Source organism: Thalassophryne amazonica, chromosome 2, assembly GCF_902500255.1.
Source record: "Thalassophryne amazonica chromosome 2, fThaAma1.1, whole genome shotgun sequence".
Taxonomy (NCBI): Eukaryota; Metazoa; Chordata; class Actinopteri; order Batrachoidiformes; family Batrachoididae; genus Thalassophryne; species Thalassophryne amazonica.
This window is the reverse complement of record NC_047104.1, coordinates 19,572,131-19,590,389: the sequence shown is the minus strand read 5'-3', so window position 1 is coordinate 19,590,389 and position 18,259 is coordinate 19,572,131. Positions and strand designations below refer to the sequence as shown.

The window sequence follows — 18,259 nt, the reverse complement described above, 5'->3', positions numbered from 1 at the left end:
ATCATATCCTTAAACCTAGTTACAGCGCTTTCTGAAAGACTTCTAGTGTAATGAAACTTATTCCCCACTGCTGGGTAGTCCATCAGAGTAAATGTAAATGTTATTAAGAAATGATCAGACAGAAGGGAGTTTTCAGGGAATACTGTTAAGTCTTCAATTTCCATACCATAAGTCAGAACAAGATCTAAGATATGATTAAAGTGGTGGGTGGACTCATTTACATTTTGAGCAAAGCCATAATTATCTTATCTGAGCTAAGCACTAAGTCAGACAAAAGGTCTGAAAATTCACAGAGAAACTCACAGTAACGACCAGGTCGACGATAGATAACAACAAATAAAACTGGTTTTTGTGACTTCCAATTTGGATGGACAAGACTAAGAGTCAAGCTTTCAAATGAATTAAAGCTCTGTCTGGGTTTTGGATTAATTAATAAGCTGGAATGGAAGATTGCTGCTAATCCTCCGCCTCGGCCCGTGCTACGAGCGTTCTGGCAGTTAGTGTGACTCGGGGGTGTTGACTCATTTAAACTAACATATTCATCCTGCTGTAACCAGGTTTCTGTAAGGCAGAATAAATCAATATGTTGATCAATTATTATATCATTTACTAACAGGGACTTAGAAGAGAGAGACCTAATGTTTAATAGACCACATTTAACTGTTTTAGTCTGTGGTACAGTTGAAGGTGCTATATTATTTTTTCTTTTTGAATTTTTATGCTTAAATAGATTTTTACTGGTTCTTGGTAGTCTGGGAGCAGGCACTGTCTCTACGGGGATGGGGTAATGAGGGGATGGCAGGGGGAGAGAAGCTGCAGAGAGGTGTGTAAGACTACAACTCTGCTTCCTGGTCCCAACCCTGGGTAGTCACGGTTTGGAGGATTTAATAAAATTGGCCAGATTTCTAGAAATGAGAGCTGCTCCATCCAAAGTGGGATGGATGCCGTCTCTCCTAACAAGACCAGGTTTTCCCCAGAAGCTTTGCCAATTATCTATGAAGCCCACCTCATTTTTTGGACACCACTCAGACAGCCAGCAATTCAAGGAGAACATGCGGCTAAACATGTCACTCCCGGTCCGATTGGGGAGGGGCCCAGAGACAGAGTCCAACATTGTTTTTGCAAAGTTACACACCAATTCAATGTTAATTTTAGTGACCTCCGATTGGCGTAACCGGGTGTCATTACTGCTGACGTGAATTACAATCTTACCAAATTTACGCTTAGCCTTAGCCAGCAGTTTCAAATTTCCTTCAGTGTCGCCTGCTCTGGCCCCCGGAAGACAATTGACTATGGTTGCTGGTGTCGCTAACTTCACATTTCTCAAAACAGAGTCGCCAATAACCAGAGTTTGATCCTCGGCGGGTGTGTCGCCGAGTGGGGAAAAATGGTTAGAAATGTGAACGGGTTGGCTTTGTACAGGGGGCTTCTGTTTAGAACTACTCTTCCTCCTCACAGTCACCCAGCCGGCCTGCTTTCACGGCTGCTCGGGATCTGCTGGAGGGGAACTAACGGTGGCTAAGCTACCTTGGTCCGCACCGACTACAGGGGCCTGGCTAGCTGTAGGATTTTCCACGGTGCGGAGCCGAGTCTCCAATTCGCCCAGCCTGGCCTCCAAAGCTACGAATAAGCTACACTTATTACAAGTACCGTTACTGCTAAAGGAGGCCGAGGAATAACTAAACACTTCACACCCAGAGCAGAGAAGTGCGGGAGAGACAGGAGAAGCCGCCATGCTAAACCGGCTAAGAGCTAGTAGCTGCGCTAAGCTAGCGGATTCCTAAAAACACACAAAGTGAATAATGTGTAAATAATTTAGAGGTGATTCAGCAGAGGGAGTGCTTTATTTAAGGCACGTGAAGATTACACTGTGAAACAAATCGTTATCTAGTTAACTAGATCAATCTAACTGCGCAGATTAAACAGCTAACAGATACAGCAAAACACCGCTGTGCTCCGGAACAGGAAGTGATACAATACCGCAGTGAGAGCCAACCACCAGTCGATGAATCAAAATGATGATATAAAGAGCTGTTCTGGAAGGCAGAATTCACGTTGTGGATCAGTGATTTGTGACTGTGGATCAGTGACTGTTTTAGTCTGTGGTGCAGTTGAAGGTGCTATATTATTTTTTTCTTTTTGAATTTTTATGCTTAAATAGATTTTTACTGGTTATTGGTGGTCTGGGAGCAGGCACCGTCTCTATGGGGATGGGGTAATGAGGGGATGGCAGGGGGAGAGAAGCTGCAGAGAGGTGTGTAAGACTACAACTCTGCTTCCTGGTCCCAACCCTGGATAGTCACGGTTTGGAGGATTTAAGAAAATTGGCCAGATTTCTAGAAATGAGAGCTGCTCCATCCAAAGTGGGATGGATGCCGTCTCTCCTAACAAGACCAGGTTTTCCCCAGAAGCTTTGCCAATTATCTATGAAGCCCACCTCATTTTTTTGGACACCACTCAGACAGCCAGCAATTCAAGGAGAACATGCGGCTAAACATGTCACTCCGGGTCCGATTGGGGAGGGGCCCAGAGAAAACTACAGAGTCCGACATTGTTTTTGCAAAGTTACATACCGATTCAATATTAATTTTAGTGACCTCCGATTGGCGTAACCGGGTGTCATTACTGCCGACGTGATTACAATCTTACCAAATTTACGCTTAGCCTTAGCCAGCAGTTTCAAATTTCCTTCAATGTCACCTGCTCTGGCCCCCGGAAGACAACTGACTATGGTTGCTGGTGTCACTAACTTCACATTTCTCAAAACAGAGTCGCCAATAACCAGAGTTTGATCCTCGGTGGGTGTGTTGCCGAGTGGGGAAAAACGGTTAGAAATGTGAACGGGTTGGCGGTGTACACGGGGCTTCTGTTTAGGGCTACGCTTCCTCCTCACAGTCACCCAGTCGGCCTGCTTTCCCGGCTGCTCGGGATCTGCTGGAAGGGAACTAACAGCGGCTAAGCTACCTTGGTCCGCACCGACTACAGGGGCCTGGCTAGCTGTAGAATTTTCCACGGTGCAGAGCCGAGTCTCCAATTCACCCAGCCTGGCCTCCAAAGCTACGAATAAGCTACACTTATTACAAGTACCATTACTGCTAAAGGAGGCCGAGGAATAACTAAACATTTCACACCCAGAGCAGAAAAGTGCAGGAGAGACAGGAGAAGCCGCCATGCTAAATCGGCTAAGAGCTAGTAGCTGCGCTAAGCTAGCAGATTCCTAAAAACACACAAAGTGAATAATGTGTAAATAATTTAGAGGTGATTCAGCAGAGGGAGTGCTTTAGTTAAGGCACGTGAAGATTACACTGTGAAACAAATCGTTATCTAGTTTTCTAGATCAATCTAACTGCGCAGATTAAACAGCTAACAGATACAGCAAAACACCGCTGTGCTCCGGAACAGAAAGTGATACAATACCACAGTGAGAGGCAACCACCAGTAGAGTCAATGGAATGGAAATGGAAATATCTATTTAGCTAATGGTCTGAAAAAGAAAAAGTCTTGTACAGACCATGAGGTCCAATGCTTGTCCTCAAACACTGCAGCCTGAACCTAACGAGAGTCTGTGACTCACGATGGATGGGAGGCTACTTCCTCAGCTGATGCCAGGACCCATTCACAGCTGGGTTGACTTGGATTATTTCTATGTCTGTTTCAGTGGCAGACAGTCTATCAAATTTCTTACATTTTGAATTGTCCATCCATGATTACTGTGTATTTTATCTAACACATTTTTCAGAATATAAGACAACCCTGATTAGAAGACCCCACCTCCTTCAGTACATTTTATTTTTTTGAAAGAAGGCATTCTTAAGTCCATATGATCATCTCTCAAATTTTTGAATAAAGAAAATGCTTTTATTTGGAAATAATGTTTATGAAAGTGTTTTATTTTTTATGAATAGGCCCTCATTTTTCTTTTTTGGCACCATTTCTTTTTGTCACACTTGCCAGCTAGTCACTTAGAAAAGACCACTTTTATGACAATGTAAGGTACATTTTTCCTCACTGTTAATATGCTTTAACATTTTCTTTTAACTTAATCTGGCATGTGGTATCTCTTGGCTGCTTAAGAGTTGTTTGATGACTCACTTGTTTGATGCTTGACTTATTGCCAGTTTCTGTTAACTTGCCATTCTTTTGAGTCACTGACTTCAGGCTGATCAATGTCTCTATCACACAGGCCACTGCCACTGTAAGCACAGGGGCAAACCACTTCAGTCATAGGAATCCCACTCATTTCATTAGTGTTTGGCACAACCTATTTTTGCAGATGTATTGACTTGTAAATCTGTAAGTCCCTTCGGCTTCTCCCTTGTTTTCACTCGGGGTCACCACAGCAGGTTGGAGGTGGATTTGCATGCTGATTTGGCACACATTTTACACCACATGCCCTTCATATTACATGAGAATGGGCAGGGGTGAGTTTGAACCGTGAGCCTTCTGCACTGTAAACAAGTGTACTTAATAATCGGCCACCAATCAAATTCACCAAATGGTTTTGGAGGAGTAGCAGTTAGAATATTTGTGACAGAAGGACAGATGCAGTGATTCCAATATAATTCAGTCCTATATGTCCTATAGTATATGTAAGTCCTATGGTGTCCCAGAACAATACATTCCAGGTTACTTCCTAATAGAGCCCGACCAATATATCGGCCGGCCGATATTATTGGCCGATATAAGCCCTTTTCAAAGTACTTACTATCGGCTGAAATTTTGCTGACAGAACGCCGATAATTTCTCATAAACAGAACAGTTACTGAAATAATGTTTGTGTCTGCAATGTAAAATGTCTTCGCACCGTTTGTCCAGTAGATGGAGCTCTGACTCCATTCAACTGAGAGCTGCTTATGCCCATGCTTAAATGTGTTCATCACTGGCCCCCATAGTTCGCCGTCACACTGCACTGATTGGCTGACAAAAGCATACAAGTAAGTTTATAAGGATGTTGTTTGTAATAACTTTGTGATTACATTCACCCCACATTTCTTCCGTTTCAGTTCACCTCAGTTTGATTAACTCAGTTTATGTAGTAATGTGTCAAATGTGCTTCATTGCGTCGGTCATGCTATTTATTAAGCCCACGTTGTGTAGACCTTATTTCTAGCATGAAAAACTTTCACTTACTGCTAAGAGGTTGAAACATTCAGATTCACTGGTCGTTCAGAAGGGTTCTGGGAATTACTGCCATTCACCATTAACCCTCTGGGGCCGATGCCACTGTATACGACGGCTGGGACCAAGCTTTACTAAATTGTAAATAACTTTAATGATATGAAATAGAAACTTACTTTTTTTTTTTTGCTGAAAAGTTAACTCCGCAGACTTTCGATCCACCGTCGGCCATCTTGGTACTCCTCATAGAAGATGTGTGATGACGTGCGCAATGTGATTGTCCAATCAGAATTGGTTCTCCGTCACATGATTTTCCAAAATCTAATCACGTGATATGGCAAAGATCATTTTCAGGAGTGATATTTTACTAGTTGGCCCATTTGAATAGCACCCTAACTGCTCCAACTGCATTTTTGCATTCTCTGTTATAAAGTTAATCAATATGAGGACAAAGCTTCAGCTTTTAGCTCATACCTTTTTGTTAAGGGTCCAAAAAAGAACATTATATTTATTTAAAGAAAAAAATATCGGCTGATTTATCGGCTATCTGCAAATCAGCCAATTAATCGATTATCAGCATTTTTTTCATCCAAATATCATTATCGACATCAGCCTCAAAAAATCCATATCGGTCAGGCTCTACTTCATAAGCAAATCCATTTACAGCTGGCTGGACTGAGAAAAGGAGCATCCCCAAAAGGCTCAGCTGTTCACAAGCAAAGATGGGGCAAGGATCACCACTTTGTGAACAACTGCATGAAGAAATAGTCCAACAGTTTAAGAACAATGTTTCTCAACTTTCAATTGCAAGTAATTTAGGGATTCCATCATCTACAGTCCATAATATAATCAGAAGATTCTAATCAGTGAACTTTCTACACATAAGCGGCAAGGCCGAAAAACCACCATTGAATGCCCGTGACCTTCGATCCCTCAGGTGGCACTGCATTAAAAACCGACATCATTGTGTAAAGGATCTTACCGCGAGGGCTCAGGAACACTTCAGAAAACCAATGTCAGTTAACACAGTTTGTCGCTACATCTACAAGTGCAAATTAAAACTCTACCATGCAAAGCAAAACCCATACATCAACATCCAGAAATGCCACCGCCTTCTCTGGGCCCGAGCTCATTTGAAATGGACAGACGCAAAGTGGAAAAGTGTGCTGTGGTCTGGTGAGTCCATGTTTCAAATTGTTTTTGGAAATCATGGACGTCGTGTTCTCCGGACAAAAGAGGAAAAAGACCATCCAGATTGTTACCAGCGCAAAGTTCAAAAGCCAGTATCTGTGATGATATGGGTGTGTTAGTGCCCATGGAATAGGCAACTTACACATTTGTGATGGCACCAATAATCCAGCTCAGATGAGCGGAAGGCCACTATCAAAGCAGCCTCACCTTCTAGAACACCTCAGCAGGTCCATAGGGTGATCGCCTCTATGCCATGCCGCACTGACGCGGAATCTCTTTCAAAAGCAGCCCCAACTAAGTATTGAGTGCACAAATAAAAATAGTTTTCAGAAGTTCAAATTTCTGTATAATAAGTCTTTTTTTTAATCTTATGAAATATTCTATTAGTTTGAGATTTTTTTCTGCAGTTTTGGAGCTGTAGGCCACAATTATCTAAATTCAAATAAGGACAAAAAAGCTTGAAACATTTTAGTTAATAAATACTGAGTCTTTAATAAATATAATTTTCAATTTCTGAGATAGCTGAATAGCAAAATATTGAATTTTTCATAATATTCTGTTTTTCAGCAAACCCCCTCACTCCATACTCCCGCAGCACCTCCCACATTATCTCCCAGGGTACCCAATCATAATGCTTTCTTCAAGTCCTCAAAACACATGTAGACTGGATGGGCATACTCCCAGGCACCTCCCAGGCATACTCCTTGTGAGAGTGAAGAGCTGGTCAGTTGTTCTACGACCAGGACGGAGCCCGCATTGTTTCTCTTCAATCAGAGGTTCGACTATCAGCCAAACCCTCTTTTCCAGCACCCTGGAGTAGACTTTACGAGGGAGGATGAGTAGAGTGATGCCCCTGTAATTGGCACACACTCTCTGATCCCCCTTTTTAAATATGGGGACCACCTCCCCAGTTTGCCACTCCTTAGGCACTGTCCCAGACCTCAACGCAATGTTGAAGAGACGTCTCATCCAAGACAGTCCCACCACACCCACAGCCTTCAGCATTTCTCGACAGATCTCATCAACCCCCGGGGCTTTGTTACTGCTGAGTTGTTTGACTACCTCAGTGACTTCCACCAGGGAAACTGATGATAATCCTCCATCAGCTTCCAGCTCTGCCCCTACTATAGAGGGCGCCCGGTCTGATGCAGGAGTTCCTCAAAATGTTCCTTCCAGCGGCAGCTTACACCCTTAGTTGAGGTCAACAGAGTCCCATCCCTACTGTAGACAGCTTGGATGGTTCCCCCATTTTCCTCTCCTGAGGTGCCTCATGGTCTGCCCGGAGCACTTTGGTGCTGACCGCAAGTCATTCTCCATGGTTACTCAGAACTCCTCCCATACCTGCTGCTTTGCCTCCCCCACAGCAGAGGCTGCCGCCCTTCGGGACTGTCTGTACCTTGCAACTGCCTCTGCAGTCCTCTGAGACAACATATCCAGGAAGGACTCCTCCTTCAGTCGGACGGCTTCGCTGACCACTGGTGTCCACCATGGTGTTCGACGGCTACCGCCCCTTGAGGCACCTAAGAACTTCAGGCCACACCTCCCTGATGCAGCTTCAGCAAGAGAAACTTTGAACATTTCCCATTCTAGTTCAATATCCCCAACCTCCACAGGGATGCCAGAGAAGCTCCGCCAGAGGTGTGAGTTGAAGATCTATCGGACAGTACGCTCCTCCAGACATTTCCACTTCACCCGCACTATCTATTTGGGCTTACCAGGTCTGTCCAAAGGCCTCCCCCACCCCCTGCTCCGACTCACCACCAAGATGGTGAACAGTTGACAGCTCTGCTCCTCTCTTCACCCGAGTGTCCAGAACATGCGGCCTCAGATCAGATGATGAGATCACAAAATAGATCATTGATCTTCAGCCTGGGGTGGTCTTGTACCATGTACACTTATGAGGATCCTTATGTTCGAACATGGTGTTCATTATGGACAATCCACGATGAGCACAGAAGTGCAATAACAAACAACCGTTCGAGTTTAGATCGGGGAGGCCGTTCCTCCCAATCATGCCTCTCCAGGTGTCTCTGTCACTCACAAGTCAGTTAAGTGAAAATTACTATGCCAAGTTGAGAATTTACATGAGAAACATGAAGACATCACATGTACAGACTGACCGGTCATGCAGATCATCCAGGCAGCGCTGAAGATGGACCTCACCAGCAGTGACCAGAACATGTTCTCCAGTTTCCTGAATGAGAACTTCAGCACACGGATCTGCCTGGTTCAACAAGCGCATCCCGTGCACCAGCTTTGGCATCTCACCTAACAGATACAAACACACAGTGCATATTTCCAGTTCATCAGCTTTAATTTCAACTTGTAAGCACTTGTAAATATTATACTGATGGTGAATTTGTTTCAAATTTTAATAAATTAGAAGCCTTTATGCAAATTTCTATAAGATTAAAGATTACTTGAGTTCACTTAATTCACGATTTAAAATAATTGCTCTCTCTGAAACTTGGCTTTGTGATGACAAAGGAGCAGGTTTTGAAATTGAAGGCTATAATCTGTATCATACAAACCGTCCAGGAAAGAGAGGGGGAGGTGTGGTGTTTTGCAGTGTGATTTACTGGATTTTTTTTCCTTTTTTTTTTTTTTTAGATTCTCTCACAGTTGAAGTGTACTTACGATAAAAATTACAGACCTCTCCATTCTTTGTAGGTGGGAAAACTTGCAAAATCAACAGTGGATCAAAGACTTGCCTCACTATATATATATATATATATATATATATATATATATATATATATATATATATATATATATATATAGTGAGGTTCAGAATGAGTGTTCAGAATAATAGTAGTGCTATGTGACTAAAATCCAGGTTTTGAGTATATTTCTTATTGTTACATAGGAAACAAGGTACCAGTAGATTCTCACAAATCCAACAAGACCAAGCATTCATGATATGCACACTCTTAAGGCTATGAAATTGGGCTATTAGTAAAAAAAAGTAGAAAAGGGGGTGTCCACAATAATAGTAGTGTGGCATTCAGTCAGTGAGTTTGTCAATTTTGTGGAACAAACAGGTGTGAATCAGGTGTCCCCTATTTAAGGATGAAGCCAGCACCTCTTGAACATGCTTTTCTCTTTGAAAGCCTGAGGAAAATGGGACGTTCAAGACATTGTTCAGAAGAACAGCGTAGTTTGATTAAAAAGTTGATTGGAGAGGGGAAAACTTATACGCAGGTGCAAAAAATTATAGGCTGTTCATCTACAATGATCTCCAATGCTTTAAAAAGGACAAAAAAAAAACCAGAGACGCTTGGAAGAAAACAGAACAACCATCAAAATGGATAGAAGAATAACCAGAATGGCAAAGGCCCACCCATTGATCAGCTCCAGGATGATCAAAGACAGTCTGGAGTTACCTGTAAGTGCTGTGACAGTTAGAAGACACTTGTGTGAAGCTAATTATTTGCAAGAATCCCCCGCCAAAGTCCCTCTGTTAAATAAAAGACGTGCAGAAGAGGTTACAGTTTGCCAAAGAACACATCAACTGGCTTAAAGAGAAATGGAGGAATATTTTGTGGACTGATCACTGTAAAATTGTTCTTTTTGGGTCCAAGGGATGCAGACAGTTTGTGAGACGACCCCCAAACTCTGAATTCAAGCCACAGTTCACAGTGAAGACAGTGAAGCATGGTGGTGCAAGCATCATGATATGGGCATGTTTCTCCTACTATGGTGTTGGGCCTATATATCGCATACCAGGTATCATGGATCAGTTTGGATATGTCAAAATACTTGAAGAGGTCATGTTGCCTTATGCTGAAGAGAACATGCCCTTGAAATGGGTGTTTCAACAAGACAATGACCCCAAGCACACTAGTACACGAGCAAAATCTTGGTTCCAAACCAACAAAATTAATGCCTCGCAGATGTGAAGAAATCATGAAAAACTGTGGTTATACAACTAAATACTAGTTTAGTGATTCACAGGATTGCTAAAAAAGCAGTTTGAACATAATAGTTTTGAGTTTGTAGCATCAACAGCAGATGCTACTATTATTGTGAACACCCCCTTTTCTACTTTTTTTTTTTTTTTTACTAATAGCCCAATTTCATAGCCTTAAGAGTGTGCGTATCATGAATGCTTGGCCTTGTTGGATTTGTGAGAATCTGCTGAATCTACTGGTACCTTGTTTCCCATGTAACAATAAGAAATATAATCAAAACCTGGATTAATCTTTTTAGTCACACAGCACTACTATTATTCTGAACATGTTGATTGTAAATTGAAATGCAAACTACACAAAAACAAATGCAGTCCAGGCACTCCAAAAATATGAGCTGCACAAGGAGGTGTTAAAAGGCCTTTATTTTAATGGCCAAGTACTAGTTGAACCAATGTCTATTGCTGTAGATCAGAGGTATCAAACTGATTCCAGAACAGGCTAAGAGGGTGCAGGTTTTCTTTGCAACCACACACTCCACCAGGTGATTTCACTGATTAACATCACTTTTAGCAGATGGAATCAGTTAATCGGTGAAATCACCTGGGTGGAGTGTGTGGTTGCAAAGAAAACCTACACCCTCTTGGCCCTTTCTGAATTCAGGTTGAGACCTCTGCTGTAGATGGAATCATGGACAGTGGTGCAGTTCAAACTGAGATGCTGAAAAGCAGGAATGTGATTGCTGCATGTATTTACAGAGCGCAAGGATCAAATGTGGACACTTTTTTGGACAATTTTGAAAGTTTACTCGATACTCAAAAAACCAGAAGGTTCTTTTAAATGGTAGAGACTTTAACACTGATTTTTTTTTTAACCCATTCAAATGCAGGGTCATTTCTGATTTCTCAGATACATTATTGCACTTTTCCACCTTGATTTCACATCCAAGTGGGATGACAATGTCTTGACAATATCATTACAAATGATATAGAGGATATTGTTCAAAGTGGTGTATTGATAAATGGCATCAGTAATCATCTGCCCATTTTTAACTTTCCCTGATTTGCAGCCTACCAAATATGACAGTTTAAATCAGCCCACATACTTGAGAGTCAGAACTGATAAAACAATTCATAAATTCAGAAGGGAACTTTTAAAACAAGACTGGTCTGGAGTTTATGTGGCTGAAGTGAATGAAGGTTACAAAGCTTTTATAAACTTATTACTTTATAATAATTGGTGTCCACTAATATCATATAAGAAAATCTCCAAAAGTGGAAAACCTTGGTTTATAATAGGAATTATGAGAGCCTACCAAAAGAAAAACAAACTGTATAGAGACTATTTTAAAAAGCAGACACCCAACAGTGAGATGAAGTACAAAATATATAAAAATAAACTAACTATTATGAGAACCGCTGAGAAGGAATTGTATAATAGAAAACTGAGGGAAAATCGGAAACATGAAAGCAATATGGAATGTATTAAACAAACAACTCCAAACAAAAACAGCTACCAGATTATTTTATCGAGAATGATAAAACAGCAAAAATATTTCCCATGAATTTAACTTTTTTTTTTTTTACAAATATTGGAGCTAATATTGCAAATTCTGTGAATACAATTAACCAAAAGAAAACATTTGAAATTGGAAGCAGAATAATGCAGTCTGTGTTTGCTGGGGAGGTCAATGAACAGGAAATTTTATCTATAGTAAGAAAATGTAAAAGATCTACTGACAGTGATGGACTACATATGACAATTATTAAAAGAAATATTGACTGTATTATTAAACTGCTGAAATCTTTATTTGTAATATTTCCATACAAACTAGTGTTTTTCCAGAGCAAATGAAAGTTGCTAAAGTAATCCCCATCTTCAAAAATGGGGATGAACACAAATTCAACAACTACAGACCAGTGTCGCTGCTCTCACAGTTTTCTAAAGTTCTTCAGAAATGTTTCACTCAAAAACTAACATTTTTTTTAGAGAAACATAGGTTAATTAGTGAAAAACAATACAGATTCAGCTCTCAACGATGTACAAGTTTAGCACGTACAGAATTGTAGAAACAATTATAGCTGCAACTGAAAAAAGAGTATAATGTGGGAGTGTTTATTGACTTACGCAAAGCATTCGATACCATAAATCATGAGTTGTTATCAAAATTATACAAGTATGGGATTAGGGGCACAGCACACCGGTGGCTCCAACGTTATATTGCTTACCACCAACAGTATGTTCATATTAATGAGCTAAATTATGATTGTGGAGATGAGAGGTCATATGTGGAGTCCCGCAAGGGTCTGTTTTAGGGCCTTTGCTTTTTCTTTTGTTTATTAATGACATTTTTGAAACATTGAAAATGTTAAATTTTTTGTTGTTTGCTGATGATACCAGTATATATCACTTTGGAAGTAATTTGTTGGGGAATAGGAGAATAGGAAAGAATAGGAGAAGAAATGATAAAAGTGAGAAATTGGTTTAATGAAAATAAATTGTCTTTAAATTGGGACAAAAACTATATGATTTTTGGTAATCAGAGAAAGAGTGATGATGTCAAAATGACTACTGATGGAGTTATAATCAATTCGGCCTTGCACCAATGTGTCCTGCTTTGCTCTTTATAAGTTGAGTTGAGTTGTAAAGTTGAGTTCAACATCCAAAACGTGATTAGATTAGATATACTTTATTGATCTCACAGTGGAAAAATTACGTTTACACTCCAGTTACCTCAGACAGCAATTAGTCCACAATTATTACTTGTTTACCGTAATAATGGCACACATCAGAATTAAAGGCAACACATACACATTTGACATTGTTTAAGTGCAATAAGTTTGAAGAAGTCCGTTATCCAAATTGAGGCAAGTGGGTGAACTCTTTATGTTAAAGAGAGGTAGCAAGTGGACACAACTAAACAAGGCTGCAATGTTTTAGAGTGTAGAGGGGCTGCATTTAATGTCCACTAAAATGTTTTGGAGAACACATGTAACAACATGAAACATAATCACAGGCAAGAAATAACACACCTGCAATCTGCCAATAGAACACAGCTCTAAAACATGTGTTTTTGTTTTGCAATTTTTCAATTTGCTACTTCAAATTATGAAAGTTTGCAATTGTATCCGGCGTGTCAGCTTGTGAGGGTGGTGCATCCTCTGTTTAACCAAAATAAACAAGTGATTGATTCAAACGTTTACAAAAACACTCCCAGTTGAAGAAACTCAGAAAAAGCTCTAGAGATTGACATCAACAAGGACATATGTCTCATTGTCCAGTATCTTGGTAATTTCTTTTGTCATCTTCTTCATCTTCGTTGCTAGACTTGGCTCGTGTTATGTGCTTGCTATCAGTGCACGTTCACTGCAGTGTGGACACAGGCAGCTGAGACGGTCAATGAAGGGCCATGACATGAGGTTGCGGCCCTGTGATGGAAGCAGGCCCAGTCATGAGATGCACGGCCCATTCTGGTTCCATATGTGTCACTCCACTGAATGACTTCACTAAATAAATAAATAAAAATCCTTCCATGACATGACCATGGCAAATTCAGTTCACCACAAGTGGATTAAAAGTGGGACATCTTTAGTGGCCATAAAAGCACTGTCCGATGAAAAACTGGACAGATTCCAATGGCGATTTTTCGCTGTATTGAGGAAAGCAGGTTTCATTCCTCAGCAGTGTTTCGGCAGCTCATCTGCTGGGTGTGTGGACACAGAGCCGTCTGTAAGTGGCTGCTGTTAGCATCCTATCCCCGGAAGAAACACCGGACAATTCTTAAGCAAGAGATCAAACGGATCCATTCAAGTGTCGCAGAAAACGACGCCTTGATGAAGGGAACTGACAGTGTGTGTGTGTGCGTGCGTGTGTGTATGTGTGTGTTTGTACGTGCATGCGTGTTTCTCTAACACTTACTTGGGTGTTTGGGTTCGATGGCAACCCGTACGATGGGTGTAGCCTCAAAGTTGAGAGTGGTGAAGGGAGGGCAGGCAGCAGAGGTTGACAGGGTGGCAGACTTTAAGATAAACTCAGACAGACCACCGACACCTGGACACACAAACACACAATCTGTCCACATCAGACTCACTGAAACAGTTTGAGACAGACAGCAATCAGACACTACACCGAGTGGCAACATCTCCCACACACACACACACACATTATAGGTCTAGTTTTCTAAAGTCCCAGATCACGAACACTAAATTGCGTAGGTGTTCCGAAATGCTGTGTGTTGGGTGTGAAGGTTCGACAGCGGGTGGTCACGTGGCGTCGACAGCAGTGTGTAAATGACAGCAGAGGGTCACGTGGCGTCAACACCAGCGCACAAATGACAGGGGCGGTCACATGGCATCGACAGCAGTGCATAAATGACAGTGGGCGGTCACGTAGCGTCGACACATACGTAAATGACAGCTGAAGGTCAACCGGCGTCGACACCAGTATATAAATGACAGCGGGCGGTCACCAGGCCTTGACAACAGTGCGTAAAAGACAGCAGATGGCCACGGGGCATCGACAACAGTGTGTAATGACAGCGGACGGTCACGGGGTGTCGATACCAGCATGTAAATGACAGTGGGTGGTCACCAGGCGTCGGCAACAATGTGTAATGACAACAGACGGTCACGGGGCACTGATACCAGTATGTAAATGACAGTGAGTGGTCAACGGGCATCGACAACAGTGCGTAATGACAACGGATGGTCACGGGGCACTGACACCAGTATGTAAATGACAGTGGGTGGTCACGCAGTGTCAACAACAGTGCGTAAATTACATGAAATGAAATCTTTACAACTGGGTGAGTAACAATTTTTTTTTTTTTTGTCTTCTTTTGCTTTGTGTTCCTTTCAATGAAACTAAAATTTTTATTTTGTTTTGATAAAGTCTATGGGAATGGATCTCAATGTGTGTGCAGCACGCTGTTTTAACACGCAGCTCAGCTGTTAATTGTGGATTTGTACATGACGTGAAATGTAACAGATGTGTGACTGCACAGATCTGATCAGAAAGTGTCAGAGCTGACAGATGTGATCTGACCTGATAGATCTGATGTGATAAATGTGATCACATCTATCAGATCAGATCACATATGTGACATTTCACGTCATGTACAAAGGCAACAGAACAGCTGACAAACGTCAGTTGTTTTACTGCTGCTTTGAACATGGACATGGAATGTCTCTGTGACATTGTTTTTCACAGGACATGACACAGTTATTATACAAATAATGTTTGTGAGTTCAATGGTACGACTATTTCATTCAGTTCCATTCAACGAGCGACTGAACAGTTATCACTTAAAAATGAGTCATCATAACACATTAGATTCGTGTAAACTTTGGAATTAATCTGTGCCTCAGTTCTTAAAATTAGCAGCTACATTCCATTTGAGCACACGCTGGGACACTTCTGACAGTCATGTCACAGCTGTCGGAAACACGAGTACTCACGAGTAGTTTGTTTTCATAAGTCTCGATAGCTGTTTGCTACGAATGCCGTATACTTTGAAACCGGTCATGGAAGTGCACAAAATAATCCTGGTGGATTATTGGATGGTCACTAACAATTTAAATCTTAATTGTTATGATTTTGGTGTGACATGTCCTTTAAGTATTAAAATTGTGGCTGTCAAAATAAAATGTTAATTTAGATTAATTAATTACAGCACCTATAACACCTTAATTGCACTTCGCTCCATTTTGTTTTGACGTCAGTTTCACTTCTGTTCCTGTGCTGCTCCTCCCAGATCCCGGTCAACAGTACGTGGTTGAGGAGGATGCCTCAGACATTGAGGTAGGGGTTGTCCTATCACGAATTAGCCCTGCTGATGTCTAGCTCCACCCATGTGCATTTTTGTCAAAAAACTTTCCACCGCAGAACAGAACATTGGTGACCGCGAACTGCAGGCCGTCAAGGTGGCCCTGGAGGAGTGGCGACATTGGTTAGAGGTGCTTAAGAACCATTCCAGGTCTGGACAGATAATAAGAATTTAGAATATTTAAGTCTGCTAAACGTTTGAATGTCAGGCAGGCCAGCTGGGACATTTTCTTTGGCTGCTTTGCCTGTGTGCTGCCTATCGCCCTGATTCCAAAAATGTGAACCAGACTCACTTTCTTGCTCATTTGACCTGGATAATGAATTAATTAAATTTATTTCAGCAACACAGCACAGTCACAACGTATCAAAACAAAACCGGAACAAAACCAAAATTTGCACTGTGTGTCTGAATATAATCTCACCAATGAGCCTAAAACCATTCTGCCAGCTAAGTGTTTTATCTCTGTTCTCACCTGGGATATTGAAGCCAAAGTCAAAACAGCTGCTGAGACTATCTCCCCACCTTCTGATCATCCTCAGGGGAAATTGTTTGTGGTGGACTCATTAAGGGGGGAGGTTATTGAATGGGCTCATACCAACAAAGCTTTGTGTAATCTGGGTATCAACAAAACATTGGCTGTAGTACAGCAATGGTTTTGGTGGCAATGTCTGTTAAAAGATATCAGGAAGTTTGTAATTGCATGTCAGGTATGTGCTAAGTTTAAATCATCTAATCGGAACAAACAGGGTAAACTATTACCACTGTGTGTACCTAAGCAACCACTGACTCATATAGTTATAGATTTTGTCACTGGACGCCAGAATTTTCATGGCAACACGGTCATTCTGCCAAAAACAGACATATCTGCACCGCCACAGCGCTCCCACGCAAAAAATTTTATTAATGAAAACGTGAGGTTTTGGGCAAACTGCCCTTCCTTAGACTGGTCATTCTGACCATAGTGAACAGATTTTCTAAGATGCCACGTTATTCCCTTGTCAAAGCTTCCTTCGGCCAAAGAAACGGCCATGGCAGTTGATGGTTCTGTTGTCAGGTACCACGGTTTCCCTTTGTACACTGTGTCTGACCGGGGGCCGTAGTTTGTGTCTCGGGTCTGGTCACAGTGTTGCAGACTCCTGGGAGCTACTGTTTGCCTGACCTACGGCCATCAGCCCCAGCCCAAAGACAGACAGAACGCATCAACAAGGAGTTGGAGAAGGGACTCCGCATCACGTCCTCCCCCTCCTCCTTTCAACACGAAGAAACAGTGGCTCTACTCTGAGCTCCTCACAAATGACTGAGCTTCTCATCCTATCTCTAAGGGAGACCACAGCCACCCTCCTCAGGAAATCCATTTTGGATGCTTGTACCCATGATCGAGTTCTTTCGGTCATGACCCAACCCCCATGACCATAGGTGAGAGAAGGAATGAAGACTGACAGGTCGATCGAGAGCTTTGCTTTTTGGCTCAATTCCCTTTTTGTAACAACAGTACAGTAGAGCAAATGCAATATGATCCCTGCTGCGCAGATTCTCTGGCCAATCTCACGCTCTCCATTGTCCCCTCACTCGTGAACAAGCACTTGAACTCCTTCATTTGTGGCAAGACCTTACTCCCTACCTGGAATAGGCAATCCACCAGGTTCCTGCTGAGAACCATGGCCTCAGATTTAGAGGTGCTGATCCTCATCCCAGCAGCTCCACACTTGGCTGCAAACTGATCCAGTGAATGCTGGAGGTCACAGGCCGATGATGCCAACAGGACAACATCATCTGCAAAAAGCAATCATGACATCCTCAGCCCACCAAACTGAAGACCCTCCCGACTATGTCTCGATAACCTGTCCATGAATATCACAAACAGGATTGGTGACAAGGTGCAGGCCTGGTGAAGGACCCCCCTTCACCCCATACTCCCACAGCATCTCCTGTGGTAGCAGATCATACTCCTTCTACAAGTCCACAAAACACATGTAGAATGGATGGGCAATCTCCCAGGCCCCCTCCAGGATCCTTGCGAGAGTGAAGAGCTAGTCAGTTGTTCCACGGCTAGTATGGAGCCCACATTATTCCTCTTCAATCAGGTTTGACTATTAGCTGAATCCTCCTTTCCAGCACTTTACCAGGAAGGCTAACTAGTGTGATGCCCCTGCAGTTGACAAACATTTTCTGGTCTCTTTTTTAAATATCGGGACCACCACCCAAGATTTACACTCCT

At 42.1% G+C, this 18,259-nt stretch overlaps 1 protein-coding gene across 3 annotated transcripts in view; it reads right to left on the bottom strand.

Annotated features, from left to right (window-relative positions):
• efl1 (elongation factor like GTPase 1) overlaps window positions 1–18,259 on the bottom strand; it is a 144,621-nt gene that overhangs the window by 36,499 nt on the left and 89,863 nt on the right. For all 3 annotated transcript variants that reach the window (XM_034184059.1, XM_034184065.1, XM_034184075.1), the window contains 2 exons: window positions 14,136–14,267; window positions 8,430–8,577 (listed from right to left, as the gene is read on the bottom strand). In XM_034184059.1, coding sequence (XP_034039950.1) covers window positions 8,430–8,577; window positions 14,136–14,267 — 280 coding nt within the window. The remainder of the gene's footprint in view (window positions 1–8,429; window positions 8,578–14,135; window positions 14,268–18,259) is intronic.